Raw genomic sequence first — 23610 nt, forward strand, 5'->3', positions numbered from 1 at the left:
TGACGCTGGCTTGCAGGGCTCGTACTGAGCGAGATCCCGTGTTCTTGCCGTTTTGTGCTTTCTTCATAGATATCGAGGAAGGACTATATATGTCATCGTTTGTATGCATCGAAGAAAGACTCGTAATGTGTATGACATGATATGTCCTATGAAGTATGGTTTGGATTAGGAAAGAAGTGATATTTACAAAAGGCTTATTTTTAATGTTATAGATAATTTATGAGCTGTAATTAATTATTAAAAGGTGGAGAAGGAGGCTATACAAGTAAAAGAAATTACTTTTAAAAATTAAATACATATGATATGTGTCGATATGTGTCGATGATTGGTTAGCACATCTATTATAGATTTGGGGGTGCAGAATGTTCAGGCGGACGCGCTGAGCAGGCTGCTTCAGGAGAACCACGAATGGGTCATAAACGACGAGGTACTAGGAGAAGTCTTCGCAAGGTGGGGAACTCCAGACGTAGATCTGTTCGCCACCGCCGAAAACAGCAAATGCCGTTGACTGGTTGAACAGCTTTCTGTACGCTTTTCCACCCATTCCCCTGATTCCGGCAGAGCTCATCAAACTGTCCAGGTCCGGGGCGCGGATGATCCTGATTGCCCCGGAATGGCCCAGGCTGTGGTGGTTCACGGACCTGCTTCACCGGTCTCTCCTTCCTCACATGCGGCTGCCGTGCAGGCCGGACCTTCTCACGAAGTTCGGGGGGGCGGATGGTGCATCCCAACCTCTCGTCTTTGAGTTTGGCGGCATGGCTCCTGAGATAGTGCAATATGGCCATTTGAATCTACCAGAAGATTGTATGGGCATAGTGAAGGAGGCTAAACGTCCTTCCACTAGGACTTCCTATGCTTACAAGTGGAAGAGATTCTGCAAATCCAAGAACTTTGACCCGACAACCTGTAAGGAAGATGTCATCCTTCCATATCTTTTACATTTGGCACAGTCTGGCCTTAATTTCCACTCCATTAAGGTTCATCTCGCTGCTTTGACTGCTTACAGGAAATGCCCTTCACAGACTTCCTTCTTTCAGTTCCCTGTGGTCAAGGATTTTTTGGAAGGCTTGAAGAAGGTGTTCCCTCCGGTCAGACTTCCCTCGCCTTCCTGGGAATTGAATGTGGTGCTGTCCAGATTGATGAAGGAGCCTTTTGAACCTATTCACAAGGCTTTGTTGCAGCACCTGTCCTGGAAGACGGCGTTCCTAGTGGCCATTACATCGGCCCGCAGGGTGAGTGAACTTCAGAACCTTATACTGTATTTCATGCTGCTACGGTTGTTATGCATACTCACCCAAAAATTTCTTCCTACGGTTATATCTGATTTTCATGTCACCAGACCATAACTTTACCTACGTTTTTTCAGAATCCTTCTTCTCCAGCGGAAAGGTCTCTACATTCCCTGGACGTTACGAGGGTGTTGAAGTTTTATCATGATAAGACCAAAGATATTCGTAGGTCAGACCAATTGTTTATCAATTATGGATCAGTCAGGGCTGGTCTTGCTACCTCCAAACAGTCCATCTCTCGGTGGATTGTGTCCTGTATACAGTTGTGTTACCAAAAGGCTAATAAGACCTTAGGGGGTAAACCTAAGGCTCATTCCACCAGGGGCAAAGCTGCCACGACTGCTTTGCTGCGTAATGTTCCGATTGCAGAAATCTGCAAGGCGGCCACTTGGAAGTCGGTCCATACCTTTGCTGCGCATTACTGTCTGGACGCGGATGCCAGGGCAGATGCTCAGGTTGGGCAGGCTTCGCTACGAAATTTGTTCGCACAGTAGTAGTATTATTTTGTAATCTTCTCCACCGCCGTTTTTGTGTGGGGATGGGCTTGCCATCATATTCACTAGATTATGACTATACACAGAGATCCCCTACTACAGAAGGAGTAGTTTCTTTTCTGTAACTCCAGTTCTGTAGTAGGGGTATCTCTGTTATAGTCATAAGCACCCGCCCTCCTCCCCGGTGGAGAGATGAATGTTAATATAAGGAATGCTACAGGTCTGGCGTGCTACGCCTTCAAAAAGAACTGAAAGTAAAAGGGACCTGCTGTGCATTCTGGGATACTGGAAAAGTTCTGGAAAGTTTTCTTAAAGGCACAGTATCCTGTTCTGAGCCACATAATGGCAGCCTATGGGGCTTGTCTGTCCATTCCTTCCTCTCTATCATTCCAGAGGCTTTTGCTGGAAGAGGCAGGTTTTTCTCTATGGAAAAAGCTGGACAGGTAGTGCTGTTGGTGGTTGCTGGTGGAATTCTTTCTAGTTGAAGTACTGGACAGTGTAGCCTGTGGATATAGGCTGCATTATCTGTCTTTGAAATTCTCTCTTAAGTGTAGATGCAGGTCTGCATGGCTTGACAACTTAAGAGATTATTTTTATTGCTCCGGGGTCCGCGCACATGGGCGGGACTATTCACTAGATTATGGCTATAACAGAGATACCCCTACTACAGAACTGGAGTTACAGAAAAGAAACTACTCCTTCTTTTTAGTTGGGGAATTGGAGAAGGTGACAGGTTTTGTTTCTATGAATTCCTCAGCAACTCAGCTTCCTGGGTTCTAGCACAGTAAAATTGTGGCACTGCTCCACCAAGCTCCATATTTACCCACAGACTTTGGCCTGTAGTGTTAGAAATCAACTAACTAGTTTGAGGCAGGCACTTTGGGAGCAGTTAGAGAATAGAACCTGTTGAGGTAGGGCAAGGGAGGCAAAAGCTGTTAACTACAATCCAAAACCTGAAGGAGAACCCCTCCTTTCAGCTACTGCACCCACAACCCAGTGCTAACCAACAACAACAGTTTCTTTCCATTGAACTGAGGGTACTGGAGACTGCGGGTCTGATTTAGAGTTCAGCGGAGCAGTTACTCCATCACAAGCGTGATGGACATCCTGTCCGCCACATTGCAAGTGCCATTAACAAAATAATGCCCTTGTAATATGGCGGATATGGTATCCCTGACTTTTGTGACGGTGTAACCTACCTGCTGACCTTTAAATTAGGCCCATTTTCTTTTCTCAAAGGCAGAACTCCTAAACCATCTTATTCACTCTGTACTATGTACACGATGTGTCTGACCTTTTTGATTTCCTGCTTATTCCATTGGAGACCTGCTGGTGCAATCAGGCAAACATGAAGGACTGGTGTTTGATCACTCTGCTACTCCATCATCTACAACATAGTTATTAATTCGTAGGACTTAATTTTGTCTTCGTAGCTTCTGTCTCTTCTGCAAGTTATCTGTTGCTGTATGTTCCAGTGAATTTCCACCCCTTCACAATCTTGTAAAAAATTCAAGGTACAAGTTGATACAAGAAAATCTTTCTGAGGGCATAAACATCCGACACACCAAAGTGCCTGATGAGTAGGGGCATCAAGTGCATATATAGACTGTGGTGACATCGCTGCATATCAGCAGGGCTGATAAAAGTGCATAAAAAGTAAGACAGCAGTATCAACAAGAGTGTCTTGACCTATTCTTGATCAAAAGGCGTGCGCACACCAAGTGTCATGAAAGCAGTCATGGTTGGGGTGGCATTGTCCAGAATGAAGGCCAAACTCTCAGTCACCAAGGCCTTTTTAGCCAGTCCTATTTGATTTCTGGAGGTTCCTCGGCGGGTCAGGAGCTGCAAGGCAACTGTTGAAGAGTCACTGCTGTACTCCAGGAACTGGCTGAAACACAATCACTGTGAAAGAAGAGCAGATGACGAGCTGACTCGAAGGGCAGAGGATATTAACAGTCCTGAACTATCGAAAATGGCTACGGCACCTATGCAGCTGCAACCAAGCCCTTAAATCGGCATTAGTCTGTGGAGTCGTCATACTTATACACGCCTTATTAAGTGGGAAAAGATCTGTGAGGCCCAACAGCAGGCATCCAGGGAGCGTTGTTGCCCTCAGGTGACTGCACACCCTGTGACCCTTTTATATCAAAGGTTCCAGGTCTGAATAGGTTGTGTAGATTAAGGGAAAGCAACATTTTAAGGTGGTAAAATGCAGAGCCCTTGAAAGTTAAACCAACATCTAGTCCAACACTGAGGCCACAGGCTAGTAACTGCAGTTCATGTGGCTGGGATTCTTAGACGTGTGCACATCTTGTATACGTTTGCATTATCGGCATGACTGTGGGTAAAGAAACATCACACGAAGCAACTACTTATTCATCTCACGGGGTATGCCCGTCAGTATCCTGTAGAATGTCACGTCTTTGGAAACTAGTTTTTTTACCTTAGGGATCTTGTAATTTTAGGTGATTGTTTTTCCCTTTTCCTTAAATTACCATAAATTAAAATACGATACGCAACTATATGTAAGAAGTGTGTGCATTAAGTCACCTCCCATGTCTGTGCTCTGCTGTTGTACCGTGCCAGCTTCATGCATAATGAACCCCCAGATGGTGAATGCTGTATCCCGTGTGCCCAGAGGTTTAAAAATACAAGCAGCAGCCTCAGCAAAGGTCACATACCAGCAGCTGCTAAGAGCTTCTCTCTCTCTCATCCCGGATTTAATTTAATCTGTTTATTTTTTATTTCTCCCTCTCGCCCCCAGAGCGTGGTAAAGCTGATGAGAGGCCTGCTGCACTGCATGATGAGACAGGTAGGCACTCGGTGGAGCATGTGTTCATAAGGTGTGCATCAAAAACACTCAAGGAAATGTAAATGTGTGTGTACACATGAATTCAAATTGTACTAAACGTGTTAGCCGTATATTTATTCAATCTGTTATTTCTGTTGGCCTGAGCCATTTCTTAGCATTATACAGCGGTGTCGATCTGCTACATACTTCTTCACAAAGCCTAGGTTGCTTTATGAAGTATAGAAACAGCTTTATTCCGATAATCGCCCCCCGGGAGCTAATAAATGTAGACAAAATTAGGCAGCATAAGCAAGAGTTGACTCGAAAAAAGAACTCACCCTCTTCAGGTTTAAGGGCGTTTAATACCGCGTGTGGAGAGGGGAAGAGCGCTCCCTGTTGTGGCCTCAGTGAATGTTGGCACTTTCATCAGCCCATTCTGGGAAGCTCTTGGTTTATAATAGCATAGGGCTACATGTACAAACTGTACTAATAGCGATTACCAAATAGCATTTTTTTTCCATATCACTATTTGGTAATCGCTATTACTAATTAACAAAGGAGTTATTTAGCCCCTATGCCTTTATTAATGATTCGTTGTGGGTCCCAAATAGACCTACCTCATGAATATTAATGCGGCAGGTCGCAGTTTGTAACCCACTACAATCTGCTGCCATCACAGGAATGGTGGCCTGCTGGGGTCAGCAGAACCATCATATCTGTGATTGCTTTTAAATAAAGTAATCCCTTTTTTTAACGCACACCAAAATGAAAAGTTTAAGTTTAATTTTTTAAGACTGGCTGCTCTTAAGAAATATTTATTCAACCATTTTAAAAGGGAATGCGGGCCCAAGGGGACCCCTTTCCTTTTGCGGATGGGTTACCACCAACTTTGAGTTGGAGGTAAAGTGCAAATGTTTTGTGACCTCATTTTGGCTGCAAAACATTCGTACATACCAATGTAAATTGGTATTTGGAAGGGACTCCCTAAATATACCTTTCCAAATAGCGAATCGCCAACTCAAATTGCGATTCAGTAACAGGTTACCGAATCGAATTTGGCCTTTGTATATCAGAAAAGGCATTTCTGCGTTGCAAACATCAGGCTGTTTGCGATAGGGAAAATGTTTCGTACATCTAGCCCATAGTCTGTTCTTAAAGAATGGGGAGTGTTACCGTTAATAGCATACCGATAAACACAAAGAACTTCAAACCTGATGCCCCAGGACACAGTGCAGCACTCCGGAGGATCCAGTATTTATTTATTTAACTTGTGGTAACATGTGCTGGCAACCAAATTTATTTAGGGGACCAAAAAAAGATCCTTTGTCTTGCCTAAGCCCCACATCTCTCTAACACTCTATCCTTTGCAACGGATCAGGTCATCTTGTGATGAAGTCTGGCCACAAGTCTATGTTCCAGAACTCCTCTCTTCCATCCACTACCTTCCGTCAGTTGTTTACAGTTTGAGAAAGTTAGTCTTCATGTGTGCACAAACTGTCTAGGAACATCACACCTGATCCCTGCCCACAGTAGAATCATTTTTTAAATGTGAAACACAGCTTTAAGGTACTACCATTGAGAAAGTCAGCTATGAAATCACACTATTACATTCCCTAGAAACCTCTGAAAATGTAAGTTACTCAGTTATGAGTTGTCCCTTCATTGTATGCCAAAGATGAAACTTTTCTCAGGCTGACTCCTCTCCACCTACAAAAGCACCCGTTCGGAAATCATCTGAGACTCATATTTTATCACTCATCAACTTCTGGCTACAGTTTTTCTCAGAACCTAGAAAAGCAAGTAACATAGGCCCTCCTTATGAGTGGCTCTCCAGCTCCGCCCTGCTACTGGGATGTATCAGAAATTTGGGAGTTGGGAAGTAATGGGGATTTCAACATTGTAATGTTGAGAGGTACATTGAAGACAGTGGAACATCAGTGGGTTTTAAACGCTTGTATTGACCCGCTTCTGTCAACATTACAATGTCCTAATATAAGGCCTCTGGTACTCCCTTTCCTCTGCCTCTATAAAGGCTATGTGGATTGTGCGATGGAATGAGAGAGGTAGAGGCTTTGGATGAAGACACACAATAAGCCTTCCCATCTCGCCTTACCTCAGTGTCACTGGTGCTGCAGGAGATGAGAATTCACCTCAGATCCTCAGCTCTGTCAAATGTAGAAAAACAGTTTTGCAGAGCCAAGGGTGAATCAGAGGCTGATTCTGTCTCCTTTCATAGCTCCTGATGTGTGTAGAATCAACTGTGCGGTGACCTGAAGGCGATCAGAGAGCAGACAGCGAAGCTCTGTCACTGAACATAAGAAAAGCCTACGCTCGCTACAGCAGCTTAGCTCCCACTCTTGGCCATGGGTGTTGTCTCCTACAAAGTTCCACTTGCACCCGAAATGTTCATGTAAGTCAGTCGAAAAGGCACCATAAGCACACAAAATATAAGCAGGATTTGACCTCTCACCATTCAAAATCATTTAAGAAATTAGGAGGGTGGTATTCAAAGAACCTCTCTCTTTCCAGCGTTTTCCAACTCTAGTCCCATTTGATAGCTGGCCCCAGCACACCCGTGGTCCCCCGGCCACCGCAGCAGGTTGAGGCTTTTAAGCAGATTTATAAGATACTGCAAGCTCCCACTGGAGGGCCTTTGGACCCCACCCAGCTGCTGGGGTCTCCAGTCGGATGTCTGCTGATGGGCAATCCCTCAACTCTGACTGTTCCCTCGGGAACGTCTTCCAGTGCTGGCCCTGACCCGCACCCCATCTCCAAAGTCCACACCAGTCCCTTCTCTTCCAGTTCTGCTACTGACTCTGCTGGTACTGCATCTTATTCAGACATTGGTCTCGGGACCCAAACTCACATTGGCTATGCTAGGTGTATGTAACGCGATAAGTTAATGAAGGCACACCCAGTTAATCAAAATGCCAGTATTAACAGAATCTGGAGGCCCTATTCAACTCTGAAATCCAGGGCCTGCAAAATGTGTCCCGTGATGCCTCCCCCTAACTACATAGTGAAGAATTCTACGGACTTGCACAATGCCAGTGTGTTCGACTCCTCCCTAGTAACTAAGCTGGGCTCGCCATTTGTCCACCAGTGGAAGCCAACACCTGCCAACAATTGGGCCATTTTGGTATTAAATAAGCCCACTAGTAAAGCTACTCTCTTACCTTGAGAAAGTCCACAGATGTTGGGGAAATGTTGGTTTGTGAGTGGTTTACACATGAGCATCAGTACTTTTTTTTTTTAATGTAGACTTTTATGACTGTCAGTGTGAAGCTACTTGCCATGTTATTTATTAAGAACTTGAGACACATGATAATGACTGATAGCATTATGGGAGATACTTGGCGACCTTATCCTAATGTTTTGAAATAGATCGCAAATATCTGTCCTTCTGCTTCACCTCCCTACATTACAATGGCATCAGGGTACTGTACTCTGCAAATGTGCCATACCTCCCTGTTATTCAACCTGTTAAGTGGTTATCCAGACTCGTCCACATTCATAGAGACATATAAGCCCACTATGTAATGTAGGGAGGTGAAGCAGAAGAACAGATATTTGCGATATATTTCAAAACATTAAGATACAGTCGCCAAGTATCTCCCATAATGCTCAGTCATTGCCATGTGTCTCAAGTTCTTAATAAATTAAATGGCAAGTAGCTTCACACTGAGAGGTCTGTTGTGAATCGTGCTGGTTTTTCTTTTAGCGGTTAGCGCTCTAGTTGTCAGACGCTCTATTTTTTTCTGCACGCCGCCCACCCTTTAAGCTACTTAATGGACACGGGAAGGACGCTGAGATGTCTATTGTGAATCGTGCTGGTTTTTCTTTTAAAATGTGTTTTATTTTCTGCTTGCTCTTTTAATTACTGTTTTGCAGTCAAGTATTGCTGCTGTACCACACCTAATTGGGGGAACTGAAAATTGTATCAGTTTTTCGGTGTGTGTTATACTCCTCTCTGTTTTAAACTTCCGGCTTACGTGACAACCTTTGCGGGTAGCCACGTGCCTCGGGTGGTTAGTGCTCTAGTTGTCAGACGCTCTATTTTTTTCTGCACACCGCCTGCTCGTTAAGCTACTTAATGGACACGGGAAGGACGCGCAGCGGGCGCGCCTAAGGCGTGCCAAAGGCAAGCCCGTCTGTGCCCGTCTACACCAGTACGGGCCCAGGGGCCACTATCCCAGCTCTACCACCACCATCCCCCTGCAACTACTCCCTTAAAGAACTGTTCAATCTTCGCACTAACCCTCACATAGATTGCACACAGATGCACCCCTCTTCCATTGATACCACGTCCAGGAGCTGTGATGGATGTGGCTATATGTAGGCCCCTCAATCCCAAAGCAGACACACAGACTAGTAACCCCACGCATATTACCGGGGCAGAGGTCAAAGGCCCCGCTAGGAGCCCGTCCCGCACGAATAGAGAATTCACATTTTTTAGCATTAACTGTCGCTCACTCCCAAAACATAGAGCAGACATATTTGATCTCCTAATCAGTGAATGCCCGGATGCAATTTTCCTAACGGAAACTTGGCTCCATGAAAGCTCGGGCCCTGATATAGCGGCTGCACTTACAGCTGGGTACTCTATAGTAAGAAGAGATTGCGAAGGAAAATTTGGGGTTGAGCTGGCCATTATTTTTGATAACTGGTATACGTGTAAATTTGATAAACCAAACTAGAAGGGCAGCGAGGCTATGTTATTTCAACTTGCCTTAATCCCTCAGTTCACCTTCTCAGGAATGTTACTCCATTGTCCCCGCCGGCCTGTGGGCTTCCGCATTTCCTGATTTGGTTGCTCCATATTTGCTTACCACAGCTAATTTCACAATTTTAGGCGACCTGAATCTTCATTCCGATGACTCTACCTGTCCTATTAGCACCACTTTCATCTCTGATCTGGCGGCCATGAACATTGTGCTTTCTAACATGGGTCCTACCCATGTGGCTGGCCATCTATTAGATACATTTTTTCTAATATCCCCTGCGTACGCTGTTCCCCGGCTCTCCCTGTCACATGGTCTGATCACTTTCTAGTTGTTTTCAGGGTCATGACAGAGTTGGCTAACTTAATTGTGCCCAACCTAGGAATTAAGATCAACTCAAGAAACTTGGGTAAATTGTATATGGATCTTTTTAATAAATCTCTAATTGAAACTGCACCTGCCATTAATCAGGTTTCCATGACAGATTGAAATGCCATTATGAATTGGATCTCCAACTCTGTCAACATCTGCCTCCCTCCCTCCACGCAAAAAGTAAAAGATCACCGTCCCCCTGCTCCCTGGTTCTCATCCAGCTTAAAAAAAAGAGAAGAGCGGGGGCGTGGCCGGGCAAGATGGCCAAACAGACATAACCCGTCTCGGCTCCCGGTCCACATGCTGTCTTGGTGTGGATTGTAGCGGTTGCTGCGGCTTTCACTCACCGTCCACGGCGGCAGCTGCAGGGTGAACATGTGAGGCATCAGCGGAGAGTGGTGGTGGGCGCGGATAGCCCCGGGAACTGCGGGATTTGTCTTTGCGGGCTGCTCGGTGGAAGACGCGCCGGAATAAAATGGCGGCGGGACCTGCACGGTGGCTCCCGGTCGCGCGTCTCCAGTGAAGACCTCAGACCTCCCCTTGGATTGCGGCATGACAGGCAAGTGTTGACTGTCCTGGGGACGCCGCAGATAGCTCTTGCCACTGGCTTAAGCTGCTGCACTTCGCCTCTCTCCCGAATGCCTGACTTTAAGATGGCGGCCGCGCTGTAGTTGATGGCGGCTGCTGTTCTTAATGGCGGCTGCTGTTCGCGCCCACTGCCTGTTGCCCGGATCTTCCTGCTGGCTTTTCACACGAGGCCCCCCCTGATCGCTGCAACCAGTGGCTCCTCCTCACTGGGCCCTGTGGGAATGCTTGAGCTTTGACTTGGGGAGTTGGGCTTGCTGCACACCCTCGCTCGACATCACTGGACTCTTGTGCCTCCCCCAATCTGTGGGACCACCAGCGCTCCCTATTGACCGGTCTAGCTGGCACCCTCATACTTACACGGCGGCGCTGGCCCACAGGAGCTGACCCTCGAGGGCGCACGAAGGGTTCGGATGCAATCTTGATCCATCCACATCCGCGCCGCGGAGGTGATGCTTCAGTGTCCTCGGGGGCTACCTGGCTGGAATACTGAGAGGGCCCATCCACAGGCTGCACGGCACGGGTCGGAGTGATGAGGAGGATGACCCACTAGACGTCACCTGAGGTTGTTTCCCAGTCAGAGCCTGGTGCCCAAAGTTCCACTACGCTACAACAACTTTGAGGGAGCCGCTTTATGCCGCCTAAGAAGCCATCGGCCAAGACTCCCAATAGGGTCTCAGATTTTTTCTCGACAACAGACTCACGAACGACGGTATGGGGAGAAGCAAACACTGCCACTATGGCTCTAACAAAAGCAGACCTTGTATCCATGTTTCAAGATTCAAATCTGAATTACACAAGGACATTAGCCAAGACATCAAATCCTCCATTGACCAGCTGCGCTCTGACCTGTCAGATCGTCTGTCTTCCTTGCAGCAGGACGTAGACTCCGTCGGCACAAGGGTTCTTGATCTCGAAGCCCACCATCAGGAGCAAGAACAACTCTCTACCGAACTCCGGGATGATGTGCGCTCCCTAAAGGAACAATTACTCCAGTCACAACTAAAGGCAGAGGATCTCGAGAATAGGGCTCAGCGGGAGAATATACGTATCAGAGACCTAGAGGAGGGAGCTGAAGGGCCTGATCTGGAGGCCTTTGTGGTGGGTCTCTTTTCGGAGCTTTTATCTCCACAGTCTTTCAAAATAAAACTGGACAGAGTCCATCGAGTGGGGTCTCTGCAACAGGGAGAGAAGAAACGGCCGCGCGATGTCTTGGCAAAATTCCACTCCTACAGGGTCAAATAGGCGGTTCTGCAGGCGGCCAGGACTAAGGAGTCCATCTCATTCCAAGGTCACTTCTGCTCCATGTACCAGGATGTCGCGCCATCGACTTTAGCTCGGAGACAATTGCTCAGACCCATTACCACTAAGCTTCGAGACGACAAGATCAGGTACAGATGGACCTATCCTTTTGGGCTCAGTTTCGAATTTCAGAACAAACGACACCATATCACCGACCTCCAGGAAGGCTTGGATCTGCTGGGCATTCCCTCTGGAGAAGATGCCACCGCTCACAGCAAAGCTGGAAAATCATCCCGAGGAGCGTCATCATCCTCAGCCTGGTCGCGCAGAGAGAGGCGCTGAACGTCTGCTGGAAACTCCGGGGTCTGCACGTCGCGGACTTTGGCCTACCAGCAGTGAGGGCTGAAGTCTCCAGAAACCTCCGCTGATACACTACAGGGGCCGGCTCCTACCGGGAGAGTCGGGAAGGTTTCCTCCTTGGGCCCTGATGCGGCCCCTCTTTCCGAGGCTGCGGAGACTCGCTCTCCGAAGGGAGGGTTCCTGGACGTAGTGGACCTTTCAAGTAGGACTGATGTTGTTTCCTTTTGAGTATAGCACAGCGGGATTATCCGTCAAGGTCTCTCTAGCTCTCGAATATTATCTTTGATCTGCATTGGTGGTCATAGTTTGTTTATCAATGTGAATGCTTTCTCCATGTGTTCCTCTGGGCACGGGCTAACATTAAATTTGGCCTTTCTGTATCTGTTTCTTCGCTAAGAGCCGCACATTTATTCTTCTAGTCCAACTTCCCGCGTAGACGGGCGTGGACGGGGTCCTCGGACCTGTTGTCCCCCATGGTCTCAAGGGGGTCATCCCAAACCCATAGAGGGACCTCAAGTCCTGTGCGAATTGTTTATCTCTTTTTACATGTTTCTATTTTTCTAGGGGTGTTTGGGGGGGTCAGGGTGGGTAGTGGTGGCGGCTTTTTAACAATGCTTTAGGGGGACCATCGCAATTTTGGGCGGGCTCAACCGGCGGGCTTTGATCTTACGCTACAGCAGGGGGGTAGAGGTGGTGTGGAGGCGCTAAGGGACCCTCTGGGCTTGGGGAGCGTGGTAGTTTTTTTTCCCTGTGAGATGATGCCGATCCTTATTGGAACCTGGAATGTTAAGGGTCTCAACTCTCCCCAAAAACGCCACAAAGTATGGAAATATATTACGGATCACCACCTTGACATTGTGGCCCTTCAAGAGATGCACTTCTCTCGTCTCAAACACAAACACTTTACAGTAATTTATCGGTCCTCAGCCCACATGAAACATCGGGGGTGGTTATTATGTTTCGCTCCTCTACGCCATTCCAACCTATGGGAGTTCAGAGTGACAGGGATGGGCGCTGGGTCATGATCAAAGGACGCCTGAGAGGGAAAGTTTGCACTTTTGCGGCAATATATTCCCCCAATTCTGGTCAGACGACTTTCCTGCACGCTTTCTTGGAGAAATTGACTGATTTTGCAGAAGGGCTGCTAGTCCTCATGGGAGATTTTAACTTGATATGGCAAAAAGATACCTCAGAGTTTGTCACCTGGGATACCTTGAAGGCGGTTATTTGAGGTAAGTGTATCCCCCCCTCAACGCGGCATTAAATAAACAGCGCACTCGCGAGAGAGAGCTCTTGTAGACCGAACTGATGGCTCTTGAACGTACCCATAAAACTAATCCCACGCGACACACCTTACGCAGTCTCACGGCCCTCCGAGGTAAACTCAGGGCCATTTATGACAACAGGGCAGAATTCACACTTCTCAAGTTGCGACATTTATCATACACCCAGGGCAATAAAATTGGTAAACATCTTGCTAGACAATTGAAAGATAAGCGGGAGAAAGAATACATAGGTGGCATTTTGGGCCCTGCAGGGGAAATTACACATCGGGACAAGGACAAAGCTGAGATCTTTGGGAATTTCTATGGGAAACTATATGCTGGGGATTCTTTAGATCCGGACGCTCAACAGGAATACCTCCAGTCATTGCCTCTACCCCAGGTGTCTGAGGCATGGAATGATTTGCTCACCGCTCCTATAACCATAGATGAAGTCACCATGGCCATTACAAACCTGAAACCTCACAAAGCGCCAGGGCCGGACGGCTATACGGCTCTTTTTTATAAAACGTTTGCCCCCGATATTTCCACTGAACTCAGGGAAGCACACTTGAAGACCATGATGGATTGGTATCTGCATCCATCCTAGCTTCGGCAGATCTTTCCCACCACTTCGGATAGATGTTGGAGGGTTTGCAGACTCCTTGGGTATTTCCAGCACATATGGTGGGACTGCCCAGTTACCCGCCCCTTCTGGGAAGAAATCGTGGCTCATATAAAAGATATTTTGGGCTATCCCATCCCCACTACCATGGGGGGGGGGGGCGGGGGGGTGGGGGGGGAGTCCTTTTGGGGCTTTGTGACGCCTCCTTAGAACACCAGACTCGAGCTGATAAAATGATTATGTGACTTTGCATTGGTGCGGCTAAGGTTACTCTGGCAGCTGCTTGGAAGAGGAGGGAGGCCCAGGCTATCTACCTTTGGCATTCCCGTTTATGGTGACTGCTTAGCTTAGAGCGTATGGCTGACATTTTCAGGGATAACTATAAGAAGTTTGAATTTAAATGGGGACCCCTTGTCTCCTTCCTCTCCAGAGGCCTCCCATCGGCTGTGTGTCCCTCCTCCATAAGAGCCCTCCATCTCTTTCAGTGTTGATTAAAGTTCCAGTGTCGAACACTTTCTTGGTTGTATAAGTTTCGCCGCCACCACGGGTAGTGTGGGGGGTGGGTTGTGGTTTTTTTTGTGTGTTTTTTTTTGTCTTTTACCTTCTTTTATTGTCTTTTTTTCCCCCCTTTTTACTTACATTATCCCACGTATGGATCCGTTTGTACAAGTTTTTGGCACTTAATGTACAGCACTTCAATTGAGCACCTTGGGGAAACTACAATCGCAGGAGGAAGTTGAGCTCTCTATAGAATTGCCTGCCTACATCGTACTACGGCAAAGACTCTTTTAAGCTCCAGACTTGTTGATCCCCTGCGCGGGAACATGTGATGGTGTTATTTCAAATTGTAAGCTGGAAAAATTTAATAAACATAACTTTGAAAAAAAAGAGAGGAGCAAGTGTAAAGCGTTGGAAAGACGCTGGAGGAAGGATTATGTTCCTGAATCTAATTTTTTTTTATAAACAATCAATCAGAATATATCACTCTCTTTGTAACGCCGCTTGGGCTGATTATGTAAGATCTACTATTTCCAATGCCCAAAACTGTCCTAAAGTTCTATTCAAAGTGATTAAGGAACTTTCCGGCTCAGTCAATCAAGCTCCACCTCTTTCTGAATCACAATGCGAAGATATTGCGATGTTCTTTATTAACAAAGTAGAGCAGATTTATTTAACACTAAATGCCTCTAAGACCTCCACTCTGCAGCAAAGTATGGCTACCTCCGTCTTATTCAACTCTGGATCTCAGATAGAGATCCGGGAGGGGGTTAGCTTGAATGAACTTGAACAATGGATACCACTCGATACTACCTCCTTCAGTCACATTTTAAAAGGCATTAAATCAGGTTCCCCCCGTGACCCGCTTCCTATTACCACACTGTAAAAAATGGAGCCGTCTACTTTGCAGCTGATCAGGGAGCTACTTAATGCCTCCCTTTGAGAAGCCGTGATTCCACTTGAGTGGAAGCATGCGATGGTCCGCCCACTATTAAAGAGGCTAATGCCGACCCAGCCCAGATATCCAACTTCCGCCCCATTTCCTTGCTCCCTGTTTTTTCCAAAGTTCTGGAAAAACATGTAAATTCGCAATTAACTCACTACGTGGAAGCTCACAAGCTTCTTCATCTGTCACGATCAGGTTTTAGGGAAGGACATTCCACAGAAACCACACTTCTGGGAGTTAGTGAAATGATGCGTTTCCGCTTGGATGCTGGTGACACTGTGGCGCTCATATTGTTAGATCTGAGCGCCTCATTTGACACGGCATCTCATTCCGTGCTCTTGCAGACTTTACAATCTGCTGGCATGACTGGACCTGCCCTGAAATGGTTGGCGAACTTTTTGTTAGACCGTACGTTTCAGGTCTTCTCCCCAGAGGCAGCTTCTAAGATCCATGCCTCTCCCTATGGAGTACCACAGGGCTCGATTCTTAGCCCCTTGTTATTTAACATTTATGTTAAACCCTTGGCCGACATCTCCGAGGAGGTAGGACTGTCGACTTTTTCCTACGCTGATGACACCCAAATAGTCTTCTCCCTCTCTGCCAAAGAAGCTTCTAAGCCTTCGTCTCTTCAAGTGGGGCTTTGTAAAATCGCACAATGGATGCAAGTCAGTTCACTTAAGCTCAATGGGGAGAAGACTGAGGTGTTAATCTTAGGGAATAACAAAGAGCTTTGGGGTCCCCAACACTGGCCCCCTGAATTGGGTGCTCTCCCCCCAACCTACCAAACGAGCTCGCAATATGGGTTTTATTATCGATGACCACCTCTCGATGAGACCTCTAGCAACAAAGGTGGCTGCAACCTGCTTTGTCATCCTCATATGGCTTAGGGAAATCTTGTGGATGCTGCTGGACTCCACAAAAAGAACTGCAGTCCAGGCCTTGGTTACCTCTCGCCTGGAGAACGGCAACATCCTCTTTTTAGGAGCAAACAAGGATGTTATTCGCAAATTACAAGTTGTGAAAAACGCTGCTGCTCGCCTGCTCTGCCGCATCCCTAAAACAACCTCCGCTTCGAGCTCTTTGCGTGAACTCCATTGGCTGAAAGTGGAAAACCGCATCAAATTCAAAACTCTGACTTATATGTTTAAGATCAAAACAGACAAGGCCCCCCCAATACTTGAATTCCATTGTTAAACCTTATGTCCCCTCTCGTCCTCTCCATTCAGCCAACCATGCAAAATTCTCGGTCCCGAGGCACAAACTGGCCAGGATGGGCAGCCGATATTTCTCCTACATGGGCGCCACCCTGTGGAATTCCCTTCCTCTGTTATTAAGGAATGAGACCAGCCTTGCTCATTTTCGCAGAACTTTGAAAACCTGCCTATTCAATCAATAGGTCTTTTTACCTCTCTTTTGGCACCTTCCGGCGGCGCCGGGAAACCCTTGGGTAGCTGTGCGCCTTACAAAAGCAAAATAATAATAATAATGATATTCTGATCTTTAGTACCGTTTCTGATGTGTTGTACTGCTGTGTCTGACTCCTTCAGCACCCCATCAGTGCCCTCTTCTGTATACTGTTGTTCAAGTCTGAGGACATGGTGTGGTATCTGGGTCTTATCCTAGAATGTCACATTGTTAGATAGGTTAGTTGTCTAGTGTTTTTGTCAGGCACTCCTTATGTCCTTGTGGGCTGGAATTAGAATATTGATGGTTGCTGGGTGCTTCTCTGCCAAGGTTCGATGTTGGGACGAGTCCTGGGATCCTGATTGAGAGAGACGTTGTGTGCTGTCTTCTCTGCGACTATAATAACAGTATTGGAGACTTGTTCAATGGCGTCCTCGCATCTTTGGAAGGAACTCCACTCTCAAAACCACCAAGGTGCTAGTTTCTGTATGTGCAGGTTGTTACACTGCTCAGAATTCAGATAAATTAAGCTGCTATAGCCCTGTATTTATTTTCTACGAATTACCTGGCAATTTTAAGCTCTCCCGTTTGTAGGAAGTCATATTATGGAAAATTCAGTGTCGCACGCGGTGCTCGACCTTCCCTTCTTGAACATTGCGTATGTGTCTTCTCATGCGCTTACCTTACCGCTTTACACACACCTGCTGTTTATGTCGGGGAATCCTGGAGCCTAAATGCTGAGCATGGCCGGATTTTGCGCTCCACGACCTCTCACGTCCGTGGCTCAGCAGGCTCCGGTGATTCTGGCTGGATAAAAAATTGTCTAGCAAGCGCAACAAAGAATTTTCAATTCTATTAAGGACACGGAGGCGAGGATTATGCTTCTCTTTGCTTTACTGCAAAACACAGCAGCCAATAAAAAACAACTTTAAACACAAGCATACCCCGGAAGTACAACCCCCTCCAGTAGTATGCCCCAATCACTGTCAGCACTTTACTATATAAAGTCCGAATCACGACATCACTTCCTCTTTCTTTGCATGAAAACTCTTTAACACAGTCCACCAACTTGACCGTTGAACACTGGACCACCGATTTCCTCATCAACGTGCGTCCAAACTTGAACTTCGACTTTCCTCTCTGGAAACGCTGTCCTCCGTCCTCTGCCAAGATGAATTGTCTCCCTGATGAGCCGTATCAGCCTTGCCGATGCCAAACTCCAGAACCTCAAGGTTGCTTGGTCTGTTCTCCTGAAATGGAAACTGACATCGTAACGTCCATACACAAGACGTGGAAGACAATGTATAGGATTATCGGGTGGGTACACATCATAGCAAATACACAATATTGCCATCATTCCAACTGCTTGGGTGGGATAATCCTCGCCTCTGTGTCCTTAATAGAATTGAAAATTCTTTGTCGCGCTTGCTAGACAATTTTTCATTCTATGGCAGTCCACGGAGGCTCCGATTATGCTAGTTTAAAGTTGATTCACCACCACCGAAGCTACATCCACAATAGGTTTATGATAAAACGTTTTGAATGTGGAATCAGCCGACCAGTCCGCCACAGTCATGATGTCTTGCAACCGGGAACCCGCCCCAAAAGACTTAGAGGCCATAGCTCCCCTAACAGAATGAGCTCCAAATATGGAAACATCCACCCCCGCAAGACCCAGTAACCAAGTGACCCACCTGGCCAGGGTTGCAGATGTGACCAGGCGAAAAGGTCGCTGAAGAGCAATTAACAATTGTCCTGAAACATCAGATCTAAACTCCCTAGTACAATCTTCATAAACCTTCAAACACTTGACCACACACAATTTGCTGTGATGAGGAAATGCAGGGTATGTAATACACTGAGAGTGCGTCTTAGTACGTCTGGAAATCGTAAAGGAAACTCCCGAAGGAGTAAATACTCTACCTGCCAAATCCAATGCTCGCACATCTGACACTCGTCTACATGAAATTAGACACAGTAGGACTGTCAATTTTGCCGATAATTGTTTCCTAGACAGGGCTTCATTATTCGGCCAGTTCCTCAAAACGCGCAAAACCACCGAAACATCCCAAAGTACGGTGTACCTAGGTTGGGGAGGGTTCACTAAACGAATCCCTCGCACCACTTTGCAAACCAAGGGGTGTTCCCCCACCGGTCTGCCCTCCACATGCGGATGGCCCGCTGAAATAGCCGATCTAAAGTTATTCACCGTCCGGTACGCCAAACCGGACTTGGCTAATTCCGACAAAAAATTCACGATTAGATGGATATCGGATCCCACGGGATCACTCTGTCGCTCACCACACCAACTAACCCATCGCTTCCAAGCCGATTCATATCGCTTGTGTGTGGAGGGTGCCCAAGCCTGGGATAAGAAAAAGAGAGTGTCTTGCGAAACTCCCGGCACCTGCCAGCGACGCCTGAAAGTCTCCAGGCCATGAGAACCAGCTGGTTCTGCAACACTAACGGGTGGCGCAGCCCCTGAGGATCCGTGAGAATGTCCGGAAACGACCGAAGACGCACCGGAGGGGCACAGACCAAGGTCAAGGCGGTCGGAAACCATGCTTGCGCTTTCCAACAAGGCGTAACCAGGACTAATTCCGCTTTCTGTCTGCGAGTGTGAGCCAACACTCTCGGGATCATGGCAAATGGTGGAAAGGCATATAGAATGCCCGTCGTCCACGAGTGAAGAAAGGCGTCCGAGCCGACCGCTAGAGGGTCCGGCCGCCAACTGTAGAACCGTGGAAGCTGACTGTTGAGTCTGGACGCAAACAGGTCCAACACACAAGGTCCCCACTTGAGATTCAATGCTTCGAAACTGCTGGGATGCAGCTTCCAGTTGCTGCTGTCCCGCAAATGTCGTGAATTCCAATCGGCAATCACGTTGGATGACCCGGGAATATACTCCGCCGTTACCACCAGACGATGGTCCAGGCAATAATGCCAGAAGTCCTTGGCTATCTCTGCCAGGAGACGAGATCGGGTCCCTCCGAGTCGATTTATGTACCTCACCGCGGACACATTGTCCATGCGTACGGGGAAAATGCAACAAGACATCTTCTGCGGGGCCAGAGTCCGAATCGCAAACGCTCCCGCCAGAAGTTCCAAGCAGTTGATATGCAATTTTAGTTCCTCCTGCGACCAACGACCCCCTGTCTCCATGGTCCCGCACCGCGCTCCCCAGCCCCAGCGACTCGCATCTGACTCTATCACTACATCCGGGCTGGAGGAGAAAATGGCTCTGCCGTTCCAGGCATCCATATGGTCTAACCACCAATTGATCTCGAGCCTCCGCTGAAAGGGCTATCTGTTGCGCATACGAGAGACCCTTGCGTAAATGCAAGATTTTCAATCTCTGAAGGGCCCTGTAATGCAAGGGGCCCGGGAATATCGCCTGAATAGACGCAGCCAACAGGCCTACGAGGCGAGCCAGTGTCCGTAACTATATTGTCGGAGAGGCAAGCGCTCTCCTCAATTCCTTCCTGATAGCTACTCTCTTCCTCAAGGGAAGAAGTAACTGACACGTGAGAGAATTGATCTGAAAACCGAAAAAATCCATCGATTGCAATGGAGTCAGGACGGACTTCTCCAGATTCAAAAGGAAACCCAGGTCCTGCAACAGTTGGAGAGTCCAAGACAGGTGACTCATCAAGAGGTCTCTCGACTGTGCCATAATTAGAATGTCGTCGAGGTAAATTATCAGACGTACCCCCCGTTCTCTCAACCATTGGACCACCGGTTTCATAAGTTTGGTGAAACACCACGGGGCGGAAGACAGACCAAAGGGCATCGCGGAAAACTCGAACCACTGGTCGCGCCAGAGAAACTGGAGAAACCTTCTGTGTGGCGGGAAAATAGGAACCGCCAGGTAGGCGTCCTTCAGATCTAAGCGGACGAGCCAATCCTGCTCTAGGAGGATGTCCCTCAGTAAATGGATGCCCTCCATCTTGAAGTGGCGATACACCACCCAAGCGTTGAACTCCCTGAGATTCAACACTAAGCGAAACCCTTTGTCCTTCTTCGGGACCAAGAAAATCGTGCTTACAAAACCCCGAGGATGGGGAATAGACCTCACTATCGCACCCTTTTGGAGTAGCGCTTCCACTTCCCTGTCGATGAAACTCTGTTCTTGTAGGGAAAAATGTAGGGAGCCGGGCACCCGACTCTGGGCCGGAGTGGCGTAGAACTCTATGTGGAAGCCCTGCACTGTTTGTAACACCCAGGGATCGACCGTAATCTCTTGCCACCTGTGAAGGAACAACGCAATACGACCTCCCACCATGCATGCTGTGGTATTCAAAATCGTTACCTGAATAGGAGTTATCTCCGGAATTTTGTTGTCCTCTATAGGCTCCTCTGTGGCCTCGACCTCGTCCACCCCTATTGCGGGAGGGGTAAAACTGCGACCTCTGACCACCTCTGCCTCTTTGTTCCGCACCTCGGGAGGTCTGGTTATAACCTCTGCCGGACCCTCGACCTCTAGCGCGTCCGGCCCTATCAAAAACACCAGTGTGGAACACCTTCTTGATATTAGCTTGCGCCTTGTCTAGGGCTGAGAAAGTGGCCACGTATTTGCCCATCTCCTTGACAAATTTGTCACCAAACAGCATGCCATTGGCCAAGGACCCCGGTTCGGTCGTGGCCATCTCCGCTAATTGAGAGTCTATTCTCATTAAGAAGGAGCGCCTCCTTTCTGTTGACAGCGCCACATTGGCATTACCTAAAAAACACAGGGCCAGCTGCGCCCACTCCATAATATCAGAGGTGTCCAATGGAACATTCTGGTTTTTAGCGTTGACCGCCGCGTCCAATATTTTTGTAAGGGGCCCCGAAACATCCAGCAATTTATCCTGGCACCCCCGCCAGGCTCTATCCAAACCCTTTTTCGGGTCTTTTGCGAACTTTCGCATAAACGTAGCCATATTAGGGTCTAATTCTGGCGTGTCCGCCACTTTGCCAGTCAGAGACGGTCTCGGGCACTCCGATCTTAATGTGGCGCGCACCTCCTTCTCGAAACCCTGCCGTAAGTTTACCCCCACATAATGGGCCACTTCGGGACAGGGAACCCACTCCGAGGATCGCGGATGAATAAGACTCTGAGGGTCAAATAATAGATTTTTAGGGGCCTGGCTGTCATCCGCCTTATAAGCTGTATGTTTCACCTTTTTTGCTTTCTTTTTGGGCCTTACCGACTCCACCTCCGAGTCAGAAGTATTAGTAGTAGAAGGCAGTGATTCATCCGTGGTATAAGCAGCCATGGATCCATGGTCTTTCATTACATTTTTTGCCATACGCGCCAATACTTTGGCCGAAGACTGCGAAGTGCCTGCGTCACTATGCTGAGTCTTCATTTTCCTCTTGCCATACTTAAGGAGGGGTTTAGTAAAAGGTTTGAGGGCTTTTATTAACGCCTTGTTAACCGAACCCTGGACATGGGTATCCAGGGCTTCAACCAAATTCTCCTCCAAGTTCTCAGGTTCCTCATAGTCCTCATAATTATCGCACTCTACCCACTGATCCTCCTCTTCGGCGTAGTACGCCATTGCCTGAAGCAGAGAGGGTTGGAGGAGATTCACGGGGGGGGAGCAGCCCAGGGGTCTGTCAGAACCTGGTCACTAACAAGTGCACCAACGAAAACACAACCTAAACTAAAGGTTCTGAGTCAAATTCAAGGTGGAAGGAGAAACCCCAGTACACTCCCCTAGAGCAAGGCTCTATTCCAGTCACACGCTCCGGTAAGCGTTCAAAATATGAGGCCAGAGATGGGTGCAGTCTGTTTGTGCTGTGCGAGAGGAGCCGTTAATTCAAAAGTGGTGAAAACGAGTTCTCGCGCGCAGGCACAGCGTCCGGGTAACGACGCGACCGCTCTCTGCGCACGAGCGTGTCGCGTCTGCCTCCTCCTTCTCCACCGCCCCCTAATGTCTCAACTAGGCAGCGACGCGCGCGCGCTGCGAGACACGACGTCCTCAGCGGGACCGGAGCCGAGAACAAACGCTTCGGGACCGATCCGCCGAACGCGCTACAAGCTGTCACACCGTCCGTTCAAGCCTGCAATAACAGTCATTAGCGGCGCATACCATTTCAACCATAATTCAACAAATAATTCCCCACAGTCTACCAAATGATAAAGGTAAGGGAAAAAACAATTATCTGCTGCTGCAGCAGCAAAGAAAGAGGAAGTGATGTCGTGATTCGGACTTTATATAGTAAAGTGCTGACAGTGATTGGGGCATACTACTGGAGGGGGTTGTACTTCCGGGGTATGCTTGTGTTTAAAGTTGTTTTTTATTGGCTGCTGTGTTTTGCAGTAAAGCAAAGAGAAGCATAATCGGAGCCTCCGTGGACTGCCATAGAATTAACTCTTTGGGAGGCTGGCGGTGATCATCTTTGTTGCCGGAGACACAGCAAAAGTGAATATTGTTACGTTTCTTCTGATTAGCCGATTCATCCCGCATCCTGATTGGACATAGTTTCTCCTTAGTGCAGTTACCTTTTAGTTTGTGTTGATTGGTTTACTGACATGCAAGAAATATAAAGTCAATATTCTTCAAGTGTCAATTCCTACAGATTTACTATACTGTTGCATAATTTTGAACGTCGCCCTTTCATTTTCTAGCAGCATGCAAAGTGCAAATTTGCCTATTCCTTTTTCTTTTTCTTTTTTTTTTTTTTTTTTTTACCAGAGCAAGGTACTCCTAGAGTTAAATGGAATTAATGGTACAAGACTTTTGAAAGCTATTTATTTTCCTGCAGTATGAACAAGCATTTGCAATGCAATCGGTCTCACCTTTGGATCCTTATATGTACTTAGCTATGCAGCACATTAGCCAGGGTGCTGAAACATCTGCTGTTCTTTAACATGGAGGGAAGGTAAGCACCAAACTGCGTGACACAAAAGGTATGGGAACACATGGAGAGAAATATTGCCTTTCAGCGGGAAATGGTATAGTCCAAAGCTCTGTTTTTAATATAAAATCAGGGCCTTCGGTTGTCATATCACTGAAAATACAAGATTTGAAAA

At 47.5% G+C, this 23610-nt stretch overlaps 1 protein-coding gene across 3 annotated transcripts in view; it reads left to right on the forward strand.

The window, feature by feature from the left end:
• The window catches only part of PHKA1 (phosphorylase kinase regulatory subunit alpha 1), a 1109231-nt gene that overhangs the window by 170457 nt on the left and 915164 nt on the right, over positions 1 to 23610 (forward strand). For all 3 annotated transcript variants that reach the window (XM_085630734.1, XM_085630735.1, XM_085630736.1), the window contains exon 3: positions 4548 to 4595. In XM_085630734.1, coding sequence (XP_085486860.1) covers positions 4548 to 4595 — 48 coding nt within the window. The remainder of the gene's footprint in view (positions 1 to 4547; positions 4596 to 23610) is intronic.

This window comes from Triturus cristatus, chromosome 10, assembly GCF_964204655.1.
Source record: "Triturus cristatus chromosome 10, aTriCri1.1, whole genome shotgun sequence".
NCBI lineage: Eukaryota > Metazoa > Chordata > Amphibia > Caudata > Salamandridae > Triturus > Triturus cristatus.